This window comes from Arachis duranensis, chromosome 4, assembly GCF_000817695.3.
Source record: "Arachis duranensis cultivar V14167 chromosome 4, aradu.V14167.gnm2.J7QH, whole genome shotgun sequence".
NCBI lineage: Eukaryota > Viridiplantae > Streptophyta > Magnoliopsida > Fabales > Fabaceae > Arachis > Arachis duranensis.
The window spans coordinates 1603140-1625101 of record NC_029775.3 but is presented as its reverse complement, the minus strand read 5'-3'; the positions used below and the strand labels follow the sequence as shown (position 1 = coordinate 1625101).

The 21962-nt window shown below is 29.2% G+C and overlaps 1 protein-coding gene and 1 pseudogene across 1 annotated transcript; both read left to right on the top strand.

Moving 5' to 3' along the window:
* The first annotated feature begins 2077 nt into the window (after window positions 1-2077).
* LOC107482337 (beta-galactosidase 15-like) lies at window positions 2078-8149 on the top strand (annotated as a pseudogene).
* Window positions 8150-12463: 4314 nt separating this feature from the next.
* On the top strand, window positions 12464-19995 carry LOC107482406 (kinesin-like protein KIN-12B). The gene is made up of 16 exons (XM_052259833.1): window positions 12464-12892; window positions 12987-13124; window positions 13468-13551; window positions 13639-13764; window positions 13862-13921; window positions 14039-14092; window positions 14297-14389; window positions 14866-14961; window positions 15263-15408; window positions 16066-16215; window positions 16321-16450; window positions 16557-17603; window positions 17684-17792; window positions 17828-17970; window positions 18047-18928; window positions 19425-19995. The coding sequence occupies exons 1-16, from the start codon at window positions 12599-12601 to the stop codon at window positions 19713-19715; spliced, it is 3843 nt and encodes a 1280-aa protein (XP_052115793.1). The 5' UTR covers window positions 12464-12598; the 3' UTR covers window positions 19716-19995.
* Window positions 19996-21962: the final 1967 nt, after the last annotated feature.

Sequence of the window (21962 nt, the reverse complement as noted above, 5' to 3'; positions counted from 1 at the left end):
ATATTTATTTTAAATAAAATATAAATAAAATAATTTAAAATTTATAATATTTTTTAATGATAAGAGAAGAGACCTAAAAAGATAAGAATATATATAACTATATTGGTAGTATATTAATTTCGCACTAAATTTTATACCAAAAAATTAACAAAATTTAGGTTTAATTATTTTGTTAGTCCCTATAGTTTCGTAAAATTTGCAATTAGGTCCTTATACTTTTTTTTTCTTTTAATTGGGACCTTGCACCAAATTTTTTTTTCAATTGAGTCTTTATACTTTTTTTTTCTTTTATTTGAGTCCTTGCACCAATTTTTCTTTTTTAGTTGGTCCCTATATAATTAAGCCAATTGCTACTAAGAGAGACCTAATTGAAAAAAAAATTGGTGCATGGACTAATTAAAAGGAAAAAAAGGTACAGGGACCTAATTGAAAATTTCGCGAAACTATAAAAACTAACAGAATAATTAAACCTAAAGTTTATTGACAATATAATATTTTACTAACATCATTAGAAAAACAATTGCCATATAATATTATGCTCTATGTTACACATTTCATTTTAAGTCTAAAAGTATAGTTATAGATAAATTAGTTAAATTTATGACAAATATTCGTACAAAAGTATAAATTATAATATATTACTAAAATGAAAATACTATTTTTCTTACTTAAATATTATTAAAAACTTCTTTTTGAACAGTTAACAAAATTCTCATATAATAGATATCACATATACCCGGTAGAACATAGTTTAACCTCACAATAGAATACTCTCTTTTGCGTGAGTATTGTTCTTTTTTTTTCTATCCTAACTCAGCATACGTTTAAAGTTTGACTTGCTTTAAATTTTTTGTTGGTCTCTATCTATCCATGTAAAAAATATCGTACCTTTTTCTTTCTCTTATTCTATGATTTTTTTAAGATTGTCATTATCTTTAAAGTTGATATTTTGAATAATTTTTATTGTAGCTTAGGAATAAATTTGAATTAATTCGAGTTGACTCATACAATAATTACGTGAACTTATTAGTTGAGTAATAAATTTGAATTACAATAAATTTAAATTAGTTTTTTTAAAATTTTAATTTATGAACAAATAATTTAAAATTAAAAAATATAACTTAAACAAATAATAATAATTTATAATTTAAAAGAGTAATTTATAAATAACTTAAAATTTAAAAAGTAACTACCTAAACAAAATAACTTAAATTTAAAAAATAATAACTTAAGAAAATAATAATTTATAATTTTTAAATAAAAGTAACAACTTAAGCAAATAACTTAAAATTTAAAAATAACAATCTAAACAAATAACTTAAAATTTAAAAAATAACTATCAAAATAAATAATAATTTATAATTTATAAATAAAATTCTAAAAATTTCTAATAACGACACCTAAACAAATAAACTTTTAAACTTAACGTATGAGCACCACGTTAGCATAAGAGCTTCTCATTACTGTTACTATATTACTATAAAGATAAAGATAAAAATAAAGATTTATTAAAAACAACATAACCACTATAATTGATAAATTAAAATATATTAAAGTAACTTTTAGAAAGTATAAGTGATAAAAATTATGTTTAGTAAAATTGTTTTTAATATTTAAAATAATTTTAATAAATATAAATATAATAAAAAATAAAAATAAATATAGATGTTTATTAATATGTAAAAGTATATCACACCTTTTTAATTTTTAAAGACATTAGATATGATAAAATATAGAACCTACTTTGGATTGGATCATGGATAATTTTTCATATTTTAGATATGTTAATCCAATCCGATACCTAATAGATCCCAAAACCTTTTAATTTTGAATTTCATAAAATAAATGTAAACAAGATCAATTTAGTTAGTTTAAATTTTAAAATGTAGTTAATTTGATTGCAACAAAAGATTAACTTAATTTTTTTTTTCTCTCTTATCAATTCTATCTCAAATTTGATTCCGAATTTCTCAACAAATATTCAACTATAAATAGGTTCTCTCAACACATAGTTGCTCACACTTCATCTTTGAATCTTAATTACTTACTCACTAGTCAAGTCAAGATGGGAATAAGAATGACTTCTTATGCTGCGTTTCTATTGCTATGCATGGCTTTGATGAGCTTCACAATTGAAGCCATGGATGTTTCTTACGATGGAAGAGCCATCACTTTCAATGGAAAAAGAAAAATCCTATTTTCTGGCTCAATTCATTATCCACGTAGTACTGCTGAGGTAATTAGTGCATAATCATAATCAATTATCAAATAATCATCTTGTTTTTTATTTGTATATAAACATATATATGTTATTATTTCATAGTTTTTTTTAAGGTGAAAATTCAGGTGCAGTCGACTTCACGTGAAGTTGATAGTTAAAAGTTGTTAGATAAAAATTTAGTCAAATCAGTCAAATCATTTAACGACTTTCAGCTATTAACTTCGCGTGAAGTTGACTACACATGAGTTTTTACTTTTCTTTAAATAGAAAGTAACCACTACAAGAAAAGAGAGCTATTTTAACATGATTTTTTTAACATCTATAGTTAAGTGTAAAAATTAATATATATTTTTGACAAATATCACAAATGTCAAATCTTCTATGTTTTTTTGATAAATAATTTGATTATAGAAAATTACTCCTCAATTTTGACACTCATTTATTTTCAACTTACTCCATTATTCTTTTTTTCGTTGAGCTCCGTCAATTTTGGCATCACATTGCTCTCAGTTTGGGATCATACTATTCATTCTTATTTTCAAAATCTTAGTTTATTCTTCAGTTTTAAGATCTCATCTCATTCTTTGTTAAAAAATTTTGTTGAGAATTTTTTTATGGTCAATAAGTGTCAAAATAAATAGTATTTTTTACGGTTAATAAGTATTACAAAAATATATTCTCAAATTTTTCTAACAAATTATTTTTGACGGCCAATATTTATCAAAATAAGATTTAAACTTTTTTTTTACAATTACTTATATGTTAAAAATATTATTTTTGACAAAACTTTTATTAACATATTTTCATAGTTAAAATAGTGTCAAAATTTGTTTTTTGACAAATTTTAAATTTTTTTTATACATAATAATCCTAAAAAATAGTCTACATTATTGTAGTGAACAATTATAATACACTTTTATATAAATATATTTTTTATACGAGTAATTAGTTACAAATTTTTGGTATAACTAATTATAATGCGAATAAAACTTATTATATATTAATTTTTCGTTGTAATATTTATTATAATAGATGTGGCCATCACTGATCAAGAAAGCCAAAGAAGGTGGACTTGATGTTATTGAAACCTATGTCTTTTGGAACGCTCATGAACCTCATTATCGTCAGGTATATATTTTAATAATTTTCCGAAATAGAAATATTTGTTTTAAAATATTTTGGTTTTGAAATTATATTTTCTTAATGCTAAATATATTCTATTTTGTTTTGTAGTATGACTTTACTGGGAATCTGGATTTAGTGAGATTTATTAAAACAGTCCAAAATGAAGGACTTAAAGCCATGCTTCGTATTGGTCCATATGTTTGTGCAGAATGGAATTATGGGTAAATTATTTATAGAGTAAATACCACACTTGACCCCTAACAATTATTTTGAAAAGACAACGAAACTTAAAAAAAGAAACATCCAATCCGTCCCTTAACTGATAAGCTCTTGTGTCATAAAAAAATTATAAACTTTTTTTTGGCACAGGAACTTCGATGTCCTTTCGAAGTAATTGTCAAGGGTCGGGTTGGATTTTTTTGTTAAGAGCCTCGTTATCTTTCGAGATAATTGTCAGGGCTGTTTTGGGTTTTATTTTTATTTATATTTATATATTAATTTTACACATACAATTAAGCATAATATATTTATTATTTTGAATTATATGATCGATTTTCTTTTTATTTCTTTAAATCTCTCATCAGAGGATTCCCAGTGTGGTTGCACAATATTCCTGGCATTGAATTTAGGACGAACAATGCTCAATTCGAGGTACGTCATATTACTAATTTTATTTTATTTAATGAAGTATAAATTTGAGTTATATAATCTAAAATTTTTGTTAATTATTATTATTGCAGCATGAGATGAAAAACTTCACAACCTTGATTGTGGACATGGTGAACCATGAGAAGCTTTTTGCATCACAAGGAGGACCTATTATTCTTGCTCAGGTTTTTTTTTTTTCCTTTCTTAATTTTATTAATTTATTTAATTTTAATTCTTATGATTCACATAATAATAATTACTTTTGTTTTTTATTGTGTGTTAATTAACAGATTGAAAATGAGTATGGAAATATTATGAGTTCTTATGGTGATGATGGAAAACAATATGTTGATTGGTGTTCAAACTTGGCTCAATCTTATCAAATTGGTATTCCATGGGTTATGTGCCAACAAGATGATGCTCCAGATCCAATGGTAAATTATATAAATATAACATTTTATTTTATTATTATGTTATTTTTAAAAATTTAAAATTGTTGCTAATTAGTTCATTGTTTTTTTTTTGTGCCCTAATACACAGCTTAACTCTTGCAACGGTTTTTACTGTGACCAATTTTATCCTAATAGCAAAAACAAGCCTAAGATGTGGACTGAGAATTGGACTGGCTGGTAACAATAATAATTTCTTGATTTATTTTTATTTGGTATTTTCGTTCATAATTTTGTGTTAGGTCAATTAATTAATGCTTTAAATTATTAGGTTTAAGAACTGGGGAGGACAAATTCCACATAGAACTGCAGAGGATGTTGCTTTTGCTGTGGCAAGGTTTTTCCAATATGGTGGAACATACCAAAACTACTATATGGTAATTATTATTATTATTATTAATTGTTTTTTTTATCTTGATTAATGCTTTAATTTAATGAATTTATTATCAATTTATTGTTTACAGTACCATGGAGGTACCAATTTTGGAAGAACTTCAGGAGGCCCATATATCACTACTTCATATGACTATGATGCTCCTTTGGATGAATATGGTAAGCATATATAAAACATTATTAATTAATTAGGGGTGAGCACGGGTCGGTTTAATTCGAGTTGATGGTAAAATTAGAATCGAATCGATTAAAATGTAATTGGTTCGGTTTGATTCGAATTTGTAATTTTTTATATATGTATCTGAACCAAACCAAACCAATTAAGAACAGATTGGTTCGGTTCGGATAATTTAGTACCTAATGACTTTGAAATTCATAAAAAAAAAACTAAATATTATCTAAAAAATTCAACAAGTACAATAAACATGTAACATTAATAGAAATAATCCAAACATGTTAAACACTGAATACATTAAAAACTAAACTCATTAAAATCCAAACATATTAGTGAATAATCATTGTCTAATACAAAAGTCATATATATTTTTAATTTTTTTATTTAATTAATATATGATCGGGTTTGCGGGTTAGTTCGGGTCCCGCATCCCCGGAACCGATATCCGAACCAATTACTAACAAGGGCCATCGGTTTGGTTCGGATTGGACCCGATTACCCGTTGATTCCATAACCAATTTAATTGGTTCGGTTTGAGTTCGGACTGATAATCGGGTACCCGCTACCTTACTCACCCCTATAATTAATAATTAATTTCCCTGTTTATTATTATATTTTATATTTGTTTCTTTAGGTAATTTGAATCAACCTAAGTGGGGACATCTTAAGAAACTTCATGAAGTTCTGAAATCAATTGAGGATGTCCTTGTTCATGGTCACCGGAGAGATGTTGAATAGGGTAACATGGTCACGGTAAGTTTTTTACTTTTTATTCTTTTTGTTAGATTCAATTAATTTCCAGAACAATCAATATAATGTTCCAGCTTGGTCTGTGTCTATTCTTCCAGATTGCTATAAAGAAGCTTATAGCACTGCCAAGGTATTTAATTATTATTATTATTTGATTAAAAATTTAAAAAGAAGTATTTTTTAATTAGTTATTAATAATATGATTAGGTGAATGTTCAAACATCCGTAATGGTGATGAAGGAGAATGAAGGTGCAGATAATGATGATGAATCTTATAATTTGAAATGGGAATGGAGACATGAACCTTTTGAACAAATGAAAAATGGAAAAATTCTTGTTAATGTTGCTCTAAGTGCTCCTCAACTTTTGGATCAAAAGGTTATCACAAATGGTACCTCTGATTACTTGTGGTACATTACCAGGTAATTAATTTAATTTATAATAATATATATATGGTTGCTATATATACTTAGGTCCAGTTTGGGTAACCAACTTATTTAAACTCCTTTTGATAAAATAACTTAAACAATAAATGATTCTGTTAAAAGTAACTTATAAATAAGTTATTTTGTGTTTGGATTTTTAACTCTAAAAGTATTTATTTTATAGAAATGTGATGAAAAGTAGAAGTATTATGAGAGAAGTCATTTTTTTAACTTCTCTATAAGCTCCTAAATAGCTTTTTAAAAAGTTACAATTTGGTTTTGAAAATTGTACCAAACATTAATACTACTACTTTTCATAAGTCAAAAATAAAAAAAAGTAACTTCTAAAATTTTCAAACGGCCCTTAGTGTCAATAATTTTTGTTTAACAAAATGTTTTATTCCTCGGTGTTAATGTTGATGATAATATTTGGACTAAGAAGGATGTTAAGCTCAGAATCAATACCAATGGTCACGTACTTCATGCATTTGTTAATGGAAAACATGCAGGTAATTTTCATTAATTAATTATTTAATTATTGTTACACTAATCATCCTTTAATTAATTAATTTGTGAATGTCTCACATTATTATCAGGTTCCCAATATGCTAAAAATGGACAATACCAATTCTCTTTTGAAACAAACGTCACATTGAAGGCTGGGACCAATGAGATTTCTCTCCTTAGTGCCACAGTTGGCTTACCAGTAAGTTAATTACATAGTTAATAATCATTAGCAATAATTAATTAATTAATTAATATCTTTGGTATATATAGAACTATGGTGCATTCTTTGAGAATGTGGAAGTGGGTGTTGGTGGTCCAATTCACTTGGTAACACATGATGAAAGTGGTGATGAGGTGGTGAAGAACATCACAAACAATATGTGGAACTACAAAGTTGGATTGCATGGTGAAAATGTCAAACATTATGAGAAGAACAGTCTTGGTTGGCTCAAAACAGGTCTCCCAACAGATAGGATTTTCACTTGGTACAAGGTAATCATTATTTACACACTTAATTACTTATTATTTTTTTATATCTTGTTATTTATCTAATGAAACATTTTATTTTATTTTATTTCAGACAAAATTCAATAGTCCAATTGGAAATGATCCAGTAGCGGTGGATTTGAGTGGTTTAGGAAAGGGTCAAGCTTGGGTTAATGGCAACAACATTGGTAGGTATTGGCCAACTTATCTTGCTGATGATAATGGTTGTTCTTCAACTTGTGATTTCCGTGGTGCATATACTTCTACCAAATGTGCTACCGGTTGTGGAAATCCTACTCAACAATGGTAATCAATTATTTCTAATTAAATTTAATATTTTTTAATATTTTTTTTAACTAAAGATAGGAGATTCGAATCCATAACCTCTTAATTGAGTATGAGGAGACTATACCATTTGAGCTATAACTTATTGGCATAGTCTTCCCATACTCAATTAAGAGGTTGTGAGTTCGAGTCTCCTATCTTTGGTTAAAAAAAAATAAAAATAAAATAAAAAAATAATATTTTATTTTGATCATGCAAGATTGTTTAATTTAATTTAATTTGTAGGTATCATATTCCAAGATCATTTCTTAATGATGAAGAAGAGAATGAGTTGGTATTGTTTGAAGAGATGGGAGGGCTCCCATTTAACGTAAAATTTGCCACAGTGACAATTGGAAATATCTGTGCGAATGCTTATGAAGGCAACACTTTGGAACTTAGATGCAATGAGAATCAAGTCATTTGTCAACCACAAGGTCAATGTGGATCATTTACTAAAGCCCAATGTGAAACTCCTGATACTTTGCAACACTTGAAGAAAAAATGTCTTAGCAAATCTAAGTGTTCTGTTCATGTTTTCGAGACAAATTTGGGATTCACTGGTTGCAACGTTGAGCAAAATAGACTTGCAGTTGAAGCTGTTTGTACCACCGCAGTCCCCAATTATTATGCTAAGAAGAAATAGATTTTTAAGTTAGGAATTTTTTTTAAGTTTTGGTAGTTTAGTATTTTAAGAGTTTAGATATATAAATAAAGGTTTTCATAATATAATTACCTCTAGATTTAGTTGTTATTATATTATGATTCTTACATCACTTCGATGTAAGTATCATAAATTAATAATTAAATAATATTATTTCTTATGGCATCTTAGCATTAATAACTTAAATTTTAAAAATAACAACTTAAAAAAATAATAATTTATAATTTATAAATAAAAGTAACAACCTAAGCAAATAACTTAAAATTTAAAAAATAACTATCTAAGCAAAACAACCTAAAATTTTAAAAATAACAACCTAAGTAAAACAATCTAATTTAAAATTTAAAAAATAACAACCTAAGCCAGTGTTATTAAAATCGGACTAAACCGGTCGGTTCAACTGAAAAACCGATGAACCGAACCCTCTACCAATACGATATGATATTTAGGTTGAAAACTGATACGAACCAGTCAAACCCGATGTAAACCGGTAAAAATTGGTCAAACTCGGTAATGTTTGGTCCAATCAAATCAGTTAGGAGTTAAATTTTAACAAAATGTTAAAGTTAGGATTCAAACCCCTCCCCTCTTGGAAATGTAACATTATTCACAGCCACCGGGATGTGATGATTTTTGTTAATACTAATGCAAATTATAATATATATACATATCTTCTATCAAATAATTTTTTTTATCTAATTTATTTTAAATTTAGTTATAAATTCACTCATTCTTAAATTAATTATATTTTTATTTAACAATAATTATAAATTCATTTATTTTTTTCATAATTATATAATATCTATTAGTATTATTTTTTAATAAATACTTGTAATATATAATAACATAATAGATATAAACTAATTAATAAATTATTAAAATTTAAAAATAATAATTATTTTAATATAAAAACAAAATAAAAATATTTATAAAAGAGTAAAAATAACAAAATACTTATTGTTTCTAGTCCATATTATTTTAGAATAGCTTGATATTCTTAAAATATTAGTAAAAATATGTATTTTAAATTATAATTTTAAATTTTTTACTATTTTTATTTTTTATTTGCATAGTACCGAGTCAACTGGTTCAACCAGTAACTTGACCGGTTTGTTTATCGGTTCGATTCTGACAACTATGACCTAAGCAAATAATAATTTATAATTTATAAATAAAATTCTAAAAATTTCTAATGACGATACCGAAACAAATAAACTTTCAAATTTAATGTATGAGCGCCACGTCGGTATAAGAGCTTCCCATATGTATTACTACTAGTGTTAAACCCGTGCGATGCACGGGCTTACATTTTAATTTGACATGTAAATTAAAAATAATATTTTATAATTAAAATTTTCAAATTTAGTATAATATTATCATCGTCATTATATAATAGACGTACTTAATATGTTGTTTTATCTTTATTCAAAGTAAAATGCAAATAAAATAGTTTAAAATCTATAATATTCTTGAGCCATATGAAAAGAGACCTGAAAAAATAAGAACATCTATAATCGTAATTAAAAATGCTATTTGTACACCAAAATTAGTCACTAAAATCAGTCACCAATGTATTTATATAAATACATGTGTGGTTTAATTTATTTTCAATGTGTATTTATATTTCAATATGTATTTTATACTGATAGCTGAATTTGGTAGCTGATTTTGGTGTACACGTAGCATAACTCAATTGTAATAGTAGCATGTCAAATTTACACTAAACTTTATATTATAAGGCTAATAAAAATTTATCGACAACTTAGTATTTAAACTAATCTCGTTAGAAAAACAATTGGCATATGATGTTATGCTCTATGTTACACATTTTATTTCAAGTTTGAAAGTATAGTTAATAAATTAGTTATATCTACAACAAATATTTGTATAAAAGTGTAAATCATAATATGGTACTAAAATGAAAATACTATTTTCTTATCTATATATTATTAAAATCTTCATTGAACACGACATTTGTTGTTGATGAGTTTATATTGCTGTCTTCATCTAGAATTAGAATGATAAGACAATTGCGACTCTTAACTCTTGACAAAACAACGTAAAGTTGTCCATTAGTGAACACTGATTTTGGCAAGTAAAGTTCTATATGTGATAATGATTTACCACATAGTGAAATACCTTAGTTTTTTAATATTTTTCTCCTCATATATAGTATCCTGTCAGGCAATAATGTCTAAGTTGCATTCCAAATACAATTTGGTTTGTTAACACTATTAGATATCAATAACTTCACAAATATCTCATTAATAGATGCAGTGAATTTTATATTGTTACACCGTAGTCCCGTAAAATATAAAGCATCTTAGAAGTTAGGATATGTAATCCCATTAACTATCCTAATAGACTCATATGTTGTGCAATATTTTTGAATAATTAACAAAATTCTCGTATAGTAGATATCACATGTACCTGGTGGAACATAGCTTAACCTCCCGATAAAATACTCTCTCTTGCGTGGATATCATTCCCTTTCTTCTCTATCATAAACAAATTGATTTGGAAACTCAGCAAACGTTAAAGTTTGACCTGTTTCAAATTTTTTGTTGGCCTCTATCCATGCTAAGAGTATCGTTCCTTTTTCTTTCTCTTGATCTATGATTTTTTCAAGATTGTCATTGTTTTTAAAGATGATATTTTACTTTCGTAAATAAAAGATTAATCTCATCATTGAAGGTCATATTCGATGAATATCATAAGACAAAGTTCTCCACACAGCTTCTCGTATAGACAAATACCCACAATCATAAAATTATTTGATCTCATAATACATTTTTTAAGTATGTTTTATCTTTTATATTTTTAATACTAACATACCAATAATAACATTTTAAATAAAAAGATAGAAAAATATTTATTCACCGATAGAAAAATATAGAAAAAATAGACAAATTAATGACTAATCCGTCGCGGTACTGAACTTCGTTTAAGGGTTTGCCGCTAGCCAATAGGTTGTTGCATGCACAAGGCGAAATTCAAACCCCCGACACTTGTTTAAGCGGATTAATAAGCTAACCACTAGATCAATCCAACTTAGTTAGAGTTCTTGTTTCTTATCCCGATAAAACACAAATTTTTTTTTTGTTGATTGTCATTGTTATTGGGATAAAATTTTTCTTATATTGTTATAGATATGACTATAAATATTTCTTATGTTTCTGTTATAACTATATATATATTATTCTACTATTTTTCATAACTTTTCATTAAGGGTTTTAATTAATTTTTTAACTTTTTTTATTAATTCTTTTATTTCAGATTTCTTATTATTTAGTTTCTTTGGGCAAGATAATTTAAAAGGCTATTAACTTTAAATTCTCTAATTTGTAAAATTGTTGAGAATGGATCTTTTGGTGGATCTTTTATTAATAGAGGAGTTGAATTTACAATTGCTTTATATTGATATTTCCGTTTTGATAATTTTTTAAAATAGTTCATCAACATAATTTTTTTATTTTTAAATGTTATAATATGATGACTCGTAGTTAAAACATAATTTATAGCATATGTAATTGAAAATAGCTCATTATTTTATTTTATAAAACCTATCTTGTGAAATTTATAAACTAAATTTATTGTTCTTCCTATATTTTCTGTTAAACGAAGTATAATATATCCATTATAGATATTAAATTTAACATTTACACTTACTAGATTTTCATGAACAATTTATGTTATATGGCCTACTAGATCTATGATTCTTTTATTATAAATTGCTAAATTTATACCAGTAATACTTTTTTTACTTCATACGTAAAGTAAAATTTAAACTCTCAACATTTATTTAAACGGACGAGTGATGTGACCACTCGACTAATTTAAATTGATTTTAATTACATTTCTTTAATCTTTATATGTTATTAATAACTTAATATTGATAATTAATTTGTTGGATCTTGTTGTTGAGTATTTCTTTTTGGACTGTAACGGTGTCATTTTTTGAAATATTTTTTTGACAATATAAATTTAAATAATATTTTTTTTAATATAGACAGAATTTTAGTTTTAAAATTTTATTTAAGGTTGTAGTTATAAATCTTGTTAGAAAATTAATAAAGTATTTGTACAATATATACAATGAACTATTTATTTGACATAATATAGTGATTTGGTATTGGGTAGTACTAGGAATCAATGGCCCAGTGTACTAATCCGCGGCCAATGGGTTGCTGCATGCACAAGGCGGGATTCGAACCCCCGACACTTGCTTAAGCGGACTAGTGAGCTAACCACTAGACTTGAGCGTCACAGGATCCAAACCCGTTTCAGGCGCTCCAGATCCAACACAAATTCAAAATCCGCATCTTCGCTCTCTTCCATCCTAATTATTCAAAATTCTATCTTCTACTTCTCGCCCCAACGGCTACTTCAACTTCCTCTCTCTCTCTCTATCTCGATCCACCATCAACAAAAATGAAGCACTTCATGCTGCCCAAAAACGCGAGCCTAAGGGACGCTTCCGCCGCGGAGCTCCCCAAACAGAGGCCGAGCAACTCTCGCAAGCACAAACCCTCAAAAGAGAACGACCCTCCCTCAGATCCCAATATTTTCGCTCTCGCCGCTTCCGATTCAAAGCCTTCGCCGGCCAAATTGAAGAGCCCCCTGCCTCCAAGACCTCCTTCTTCCAATCCACTGAAGAGGAAGCTCAGCGCCGATGCTTTTGCTGACAACTCGGCCCCCACCGGATCCTCCGATTCCGGCGTTAGGGTACTTCACTGTCTCCTCTGCTTGATATAGTAACAGTAAATACTGCAATTTTGATGAACTGATTAATTTATAAATTTATTTTTGGTGTCATTAGGTTGTTGTGAGGATGAGGCCACTGTGCAAGGACAAGGATGAAGAGGATCCTATAGTTCAGAAGATCTCTGATGATTCGGTGTCGATCAATGGCCAGACTTTCACCTTTGATTCGGTTGCAGATATGGAAGCTACGCAGGCATGGTTTAACTTTCTATTTGACCCAAAATTTGATTATCTGTAGTGTTTTTATCTTCTTTTAAGTTCAAAGTAAAATAATAATTACTTTTCCAGAAACAAAATAATTTCCAAATGTTTACTAACTGCTTGTGGTTTTTGGTTTGATAATCTTTTTATTCCAATTTTCCAGCTGGATATTCCAAAGTTCAACTTATTCTTTGATTGAGTCACAGTGTGTGTTGGTTTCTATTAGCTTGTTTTGAGTTCAACGTAAGATAATGGTTATTTTTCCAAAAGAATCAATTGCCAAATGTGTTAATTACTTGAGTTTAGTGTTTGATAAACTTAGTTCAACTTTCCAGCTGGATATTTTCGAGCATGTTGGGGTGCCTCTGGTTGAGAATTGCTTGGCTGGTTTCAATAGTTCAGTGTTTGCTTATGGACAGGTAAAAATTTCTACGTTTTCCTTTTGAATTTTGTTGTGTTCATTGTAAATTATGGTTATATAACTTTTATTTATTTAAAAAAAAAAGACTGGGAGTGGAAAGACTTATACAATGTGGGGTCCTGCTAATGCTTTATCGGAGGAAAATGCAGCCAGCGAACAACGGGGTCTTACACCCCGTGTCTTTGAGAGACTATTTGCACGCATAAATGAAGTGAGCACAGAATTCTTTTCCTTTTTTACATTCCCTGAAGAATTTGTGTGCACTATTTGGTGGTGTTCATCTGTTGTATTTATTTTTTCCTGCACAGGAGCAAACTAAGCATTCAGACAAACAACTCAGCTACCAGTGCCACTGCTCTTTTCTTGAGGTTCGATAACTCTCAGTTACATGTTTCTAATTCCATGATGATGCACATTTTTCGATACTTTTTGACAGAAACACAAAAGAAAAAGAAAAAGTAATAATAATAAAATATTTTTTGCAGATATACAATGAACAAATCACGGATCTTTTAGATCCAAATCAAAGAAACCTACAGGTAAATCTAAAACATTAAGTTCTTTATTTCCTTTTTTTCCTGCCTCTTGTCAATTATTTTACTGCTTATGTTACATAGCCAATCCCCTGGATGAAAGAGGAGGGTTTTGTTAAGTCTTTGATGTCCATCAAAACTTTATCTAATCTTCATGAAAATTACTTTTCGCCATTTTATACTTTAACTGAACTTTTGTTGTGTATCCAGATAAGGGAAGATGTTAAATCTGGTGTTTATGTAGAAAATCTTACGGAGGAGCAAGTGTCAACTATGAAGGATGTAACTCGGCTTTTAATAAAGGTGTAATCGCGGATTCATCATAGTTGCTTTAGCACATGTGTTGTAGTTGTAGTAATGTAAAATGTTCTCTTAATGTCTTCTTTCTTCTGATCTCTTAATGCACAATATCTAAGGATATGATTAGATAGTCTTATCCCGCTGTTCTTTTTTCTGTAGTTGGTCATTTTTTATGTTGAGAAGCTTGACAGAAAGTACTCACGTTGCTTACTTAATGCCACAAAGTTGAATGATTTCGTTTCATGGAATTAGATGAAGATATTTTAAAATTTAAATTTCAAAATATATTGTTATAGGAATATCCCTGAATTTCTTAGTGCTTGTTTTCGGTTTCAATAAAACATTTATTTAATTAATTAATACATTGTCAACCTGGAAAAATGTTGGTTGGCCCATATCATACATATCCCTGTTTGTCATTTTTTTGTTTAACCCCTTTTTTTTTTCGTATTTTACATCATCAATGTTTCATTTTGCAGGGATTCACAAACAGAAGAGTAGGTGCAACCAGTATAAATTCTGAGAGTTCTCGCTCACATACTGTTTTTACTTGTGTTGTTGAATTTCGATGCAAGGTGATGCACTCGTTTCTCATTGCCTGGAAACTATCAAGCAACATATTTTAAGTGTTACAAGTAAACTGGCTATATTATATTATAGAGGAGTTTGTTTTGATAGGATAATAGGATATAAAATAACGTGTTGATGTCATAATGTGTTTAAAGTGAGAACAGAATTACTGAGATTTGTTTGCTCAATGAACTGCTGTATGGTAGATACTACGGCTCCTGACAATGGAGCTGTAGATAGATATGTTTACTCAATTTCTTTTGACATATATCTGGAATTGGGTTTGAAGTAAATACTTGCTTGCAGAGCTCGGTAGATGGTACAAGCAGATTTAAAACAAGTAGAATCAATCTTGTTGATCTAGCTGGATCAGAAAGACAAAAATTGACTGGTGCTGCAGGGGAGCGTTTGAAGGAAGCCGGCAATATCAATAGATCACTCTCACAGCTTGGGTATGGTTTAACATGTTTGTATACTACTTTGCGAGCTGATATCAGAGATTTATGATATTTTGTTAGTAGTTACGGATAGTGTATTAATGCTTTATATCACATCATTTGGAACCATATGTTATGGAAAGTGAATAACCATTCTGTTAAAACTTGAAAGTTGAATCAGCTTTAATCAATGTCTAGATTCTGCTCATATTCTATGGTTTTCATGGAAAATTGAGCTCAAATAATCATCCAATAAATAAAGCAATATGAATATAAGATATCCTGAGCAGGACATTGGATAACTGTGAAATGTGAGTTATTGTGGAACAATAAATATTTTGCTTAATGTTAACAAGCATATGATATGGACTGCTCAGTATATTCCGGCAAAAAATTTTTCCATTACTTGACTGAGTTTCAGGTGTGGTGCTTTATTTTCTGCAAAGAACTGCTTCTGTAATCCGTGTAGCTCAAACATGAAAAGCAAAGTTTCTTGATGCTCTTAGCCTCTTACCCTGTTTCAAACTAAGTATAAAACACAGATGAAATTTACAAGAGCAAAATGTTGAAAAAGGGAAAAAATTATATATCATAGACAATTAGGCATACATGTATACTGGGATCAAGAATTTCATCTTAGCTAGTACTTACTGAGGTTAAATGGCGGTGCAGGAATCTGATAAATATTCTTGCAGAAATTTCTCAGACAGGAAAGCAGCGCCATATACCATATAGAGACTCCAGGTTGACATTTTTATTGCAGGAGTCTCTTGGAGGAAATGCAAAATTAGCAATGATTTGTGCTATTTCTCCAGCACAAAGGTAGTATGTAAACCAGTGCTTATTTTATATGTATTGTCTTTGATGTGTATTTTATTGTGATCGTTATGTATTATGGATCCTTTGGATGTGATTTTGGCTCTGCAGTTGTAGAAGTGAAACTTTCAGTACACTGAGATTTGCACAACGTGCCAAAGCTATCAAGAACAAGGCAGTTGTTAATGAAGTCATGCAGGAAGATGTCAACCAATTGCGAGAAGTGATACGACAATTAAGGGTGGGTACTCTCTGTCACAATGGTCCATCATTTTATTTATTTATGTATGTTTTGCTTTCGTATGGAGTTCGTGTTGGATAACATGTAATTGTAATGAAATCATTAGGATGAGCTGCATCGAATCAAAGCAAATGGTTACAATCCAGCAGACTCAAGTGGAGGTCATTCAGCAGCTTGGATTCGAAGAAGCTTGAATTTATTACAGTCTAGCCTCAGTCGGCCACTACAATTACCTTGCGTTGATGAAGATGGTGATGAAGAGATGGAGATTGATGAGGAAGGTGTTCATGACCATGATGCTGTTTCCTGCAGTGCCACTATGTTGGATAATTGCAATGTTGCACAAAATGACAAGGAGCAGGATATGGGTAAACCCTGTGATGATAAAATTACTCCTAGTTGCTCTAGCAGCAGATGCCTTAATGAAAAATCATCCAGTTCAATAGTAAGAACCAGTTTCTCACTTCCTGTAGGTGAATCCATAGGAGATTTTACTGGTTTTTCAGCCCCTAAAACGTCCAGTGATTCTCCTAGTGCTACAATGGATTGTGTCACCCCAGATAGTCTCAGCATAGTTCCATGTGATTCATCCCTATTACTTAAATCCCCAACTCTCAGTATTTCTCCTAGGCTCAGCAGTGGAAGAAAAAGTCTGCGGATGTCATCAGTGGTCTCCCCTTCTGAGAATGACCTTGATGTTGAAAGTGAGATGGGAATTAAAACTGAGAATCAGAAAAGCTCCTCATCTGCTGCCTTTTCAACTCAGACAGCTCCAAATTTCCTTTCTAAAACAGAAAACTTAGCAGCAAGCATACGCCATGGTCTTGAAATTCTTGATGGCCATCGTCGTAGTGCTGCTGCTTTGAGGCATTCATCATATAGGTTTTCATTACTACCAACAGAATCCAGATTAGTTGTTCCAGCTAACAGAGTTGATGTGGGAGTGCAGACTTTTCTTGATGATACTGTCAAAGAAGATTCTTCTGTATTCACATGTAGTAATTGTAAAAACAGAATGCAAGTTGATGCTGATGAAGCTGATAATAACTCAAACCTACAGTTGGTACCCGTTGATTGTCCTAACTCAAGCCTAGAGTTGGTACCTGTTGATAACCTTGGGTCCGCTGATAAGTCGAAGAAGCATGTTCTGAAAGTACATACAAAAACTCTAGCTGTATTTTCCTGTATAATTTGAATTCATTATATCATTTATAAATCTTTCCTGTGTCACAGGCAGTAGAGAAGGTTTTGGCAGGATCTATAAGGAGAGAAATGGCACTTGAAGAATTTTGTGCAAAGCAGAACTATGAGATAATGCAGCTTAACCGCTTGGTAAGTTTCTCGAGTTTCTGTTGTTTATTTACCACCATCCCAGTGTCCCTCTCTCAAGGGAGTGCAATGCCATAGTAGCACAAACAAGGGAAGATAAAATTCTTCGCCTTGAGAGCCTCATGGATGGTGTTTTACCCTCTGAGGACTTCATGGATGAAGAACATCTGGCCCTTGTCCATGAACACAAGGTAGAATATGTTCTTCTAAGGTTTTTGAATTCTTACTATATCATGTGCTTATAAATTACTTATCTACTGTCAATAGCTTTTAAAGGAGAAGTTCAAGAATCATCCCGAAGTTTTGAAGATGCAGATAGAGTTAAAAAGGGTAAGAGATGAACTAGAACAGTATCAGAGTTTCTACAAATTGGGTGAGAGGGAAGTGTTGATGGAAGAAATACAAAGTTTAAGAAGCCAGCTTCAGTTTTACGTTGATTCTTCATCTCAATCTGGAAGGAAGCAATATCCCCTGTTGCAGTTAACTAGTTCCTCCCAACCTAGATTGTCAGCAACACTCACAGCCATCCCAGAGTCAACAGATGAGAAAGCTGAAACAGACGAAATTCCAGAGTCAACAGGGGAGGAGAGGGCTGAGGCCAATGAAATTCCTGCATCATCAGAGGAGAGCTCTGAAGCGATACTTGAAAGAGAAAGAATTAAATGGACTGAGGCAGAAAGCAGATGGATTTGTCTTTCTGAGGAATTGAGAGCTGAGCTTGAATCTAACAGATTGCTAGCTGAAAAGAGGAAGCAGGAATTGGATGCAGAGAGGAAGTGTAGTGAGGAACTTCAGGAAGCAATGCATATGGCTATAGAAGGCCATGCAAGGCTTCTCGAACAGTATGCAGATTTGGAAGAGAAACATATCCAATTGCTTGCGAGGCATAGAAACATTCAACAAGGAATTGAGGATGTCAAGAAAGCAGCCTCCAGGGCAGGAGTAAGAGGTGCAGAGTCTAAGTTCATAAATGCCCTTGCTGCGGAAATTTCAGCATTAAAAGCAGAAAGAGAAAAAGAAAGGCGAATCCTAAGGGATGAAAACAGAGGCCTTCAATCCCAATTGAAGGATACTGCTGAAGCAATGCAAGCTGCAGGTGAATTGCTTTTGCGGCTTAAAGAAGCAGAAGAAGCTGTCACTACTGCACAGGTTAGTAAGAATCAATTGTACTTCCACTGTTCATATTATGGTCCAAGTAACTTAAATTTATTAATGATATCTTCTACACGGAGATCTTCTCTAATATTTTATGCTTCTATTGCTTCCATTCATTGAAACCTTTAATGTGCTTTTAAATTGTCTATTTGGTTGTCAAAATAATCAAAATATTATCTCCTCGCACCAAAATTAGTCTATAAAATGAACAAAAAAAAAATTGAAAAACATATCATTCTTGTGGAATTTTAACACTCATGGTGACCCTAAGGAGACTAACTTGTTAATTTCTTGAATGATGAGAGACCACTGAAGAGGTTTGAATCCCAAGAGACTTGTCTCTCAATTTTTTTCAGTAATAAAAAAGGATCCCTTCATAAAAATTTTCATGTGATTACTTATGACATTAAGTCTCTTTTATCTACCAATGTGAAAACCTGAAAGGCTCAGTGAATATTTGAGACTGACTTTTTATAACATATAATTGCAGAAACGGACAATGGATGCAGAACTGGAAGCTACAAAGGCCTATAAACAAATGGAGAAGCTTAAGAAGAAACACGAAAAGGAAATCAGTGAACTCAATATTCAGCTCAAAGAAACACGTGCGAAAGAATTGATGCGACCAGCCTATGATGATGACATTGTAATGCCCATATATGATGAGCCACATAGTAGTAGTGTTCATGATCTTGAGCACTTTGATAATACAGAGGATGGGGAGTTTGAAAAACTAGCAGAACCATCATGGTTCTCTGGCTATGATAGATGCAACATATAGAAGAGATAATCACACCTTTTTTGTATGTCACTGTTACAAAGTTTGTTGATAAATGATTGTATTCTATTCTTTCGTTCTTACTCTTTGTGAGCATAAATGAGTTTGTCTCATGCTTGCTCTGAAGAGAGATTTGTGTAATAGAAATGTGACTTTTACATGTCTCATGTCTGATGTGATAATCAAAGGCCCTTTATGATATGTATCTATGTAAGAGGTTATGAAAATGAATGAACCATGAGGAAGCAACTGTACCAACATATTAAATATTGAAAGGGATTTCCAAGGCTTTGATTTTTTGCCTTCGTCAAATGTCAATAGTTTAATACCATGTTTGAATGAATAATTTTCTTACATAATAAGTTTCTTTTTTATTTTTGGTCAGGTCTTATATAGTAAGGTATGTCTAACAAATCACCAATAGCCTGAATAGAATAGTCTCACAATAACTACCTCCCCAAGGAAAAAAAATTGATAATATAAATTAATTTAGTATTTAGATATATACTATATCAATATGTATTTATTAGTAATATATTAAAACAGTTTAAAGTAGTCTATAGATACACTGTTAGCTTTTTAGCTTTCTACGCAGCTTAAGGGCTAATTCACACAAATTGAGTACAATCTTCTATCTTTAAAGTATGTTATAGGATTTTTATTGTATTTTTATCACTTCATAATAACCTATTTTTATATAATGTTAGGATTTTTTTCCTTTAATTTTTCATAATCTCTTACTTTTTATTTTTATATAAGTTATACTATTACTTTTAATGTTAATATTAATTTTTTTTAATAGGTATAAATTTAATTAAAATCTAATTTCTTCTCTTCTCCTTTCATACTTATATTTACTATATAAATCAATATTCACTTCACACATTTTCTTTATCTCCTCTCACATAATCTCATACTCTTTCTCTTTCTCCTTCTCCCTCTCCATTTTTTTGCACAACTGAAATTTAGTTGATGACCATAGTTTTTATTTATTTTTTTAATTTGCTAAATATATGTCTTTGTGTATGATTGTATGATTGTATTTATTAATTTTTCTATTTCTTTGTGTAATTATATTCATGAGTTATATAGTGTCTTTTGTCGTTTATATATCACTTCTTTTTTCTTTCAACAATTTATAGTTTTTTAATATCATTTAGTTGTAATAATATTGTTGAAAATACATATTGTTGTGATTTATGAGAAATAAAATTAGAAAATTGAATACTGAATATCATTTTTAATTATCAAAACATTAATAATATTTACATTTTCTAATATCATTTAGTTGTAATAATATTGTTGAAAATATATGTTGTCATGATTCATAAAAAATAAAATTAGAAAATTGAATATCATTTTTAATTATCAATACATTAATAATATGTACTATATAAATTAACATTTATTTTACACATTTTCTTTATCTCTTCTAATATAATTTCATACCTATTTCTCTTTCTCTCTCTATTACTAATTTTTTGTACAACTAAAATTTGGTTGATGACCATCATTTTTTTTTAAATTTGCTAAATGTATGTATTAGGTGATTATGTGATTGTATTTATTAATTTTTCTATTTCTTTGCATAATTGTATTCATAAGTTATAAGTTATATAGTGTCTATGTCGTGTATATATCACTTCTTTTCTTTCAACAATTTTACATGTTTTAAAAGCATTTAGTTGTAATAATATTGTTGAAAATACATGTTGTTATGATTTACAAAAAATCAAATTAGAAAATTTAGTGTTGTTTTTAATTATCAAAATATTAATAATATTCATACTTATATTTTATCTAATAGTTTCATCATTGTACCATAGTATTTAAATATAACCTAAAAAAAATAAAAAAAAAACAAAAGTAACTATTTGAAAAATAAAAATAAAACAATTATATGAAATCAGGTAAATAAACTTCAAGTGAATATTTTTATTACTTATAGTCTAATTTATATATAATTTTATTTTTTATAATTATTAAATTTTGAATTAATTTTTTATTTTAAATTATCATTGATTAAGCACAATTATTATCTATACTAAAACGGTATATTTTTTCTTTGTATTTCTTTTTTGTTGAATAATAATATTATTAAATCATATATAGATTACCAAACTAAATAAATATATTGTACAATATTTTTTACAAATTAACTTCTAAGTTTAATTTTAATTTGCATATGATCTAATATATTCCTAAACAATATATATAACATTTTAAATTTATACTATATAATATAATTAA

Excerpts from the sequence above, each read along its gene's own strand:
- LOC107482406 (XM_052259833.1), top strand. The coding sequence starts at position 12,599 with ATGAAGCACTTCATGCTGCCCAAAAACGCGAGCCTAAGGGACGCTTCC. Across the intron at positions 13,922-14,038 it reads GCCACTGCTCTTTTCTTGAG|ATATACAATGAACAAATCAC; the intron begins GTTCGATAACTC and ends TATTTTTTGCAG. Across the intron at positions 14,390-14,865 it reads TAACTCGGCTTTTAATAAAG|GGATTCACAAACAGAAGAGT; the intron begins GTGTAATCGCGG and ends TTCATTTTGCAG.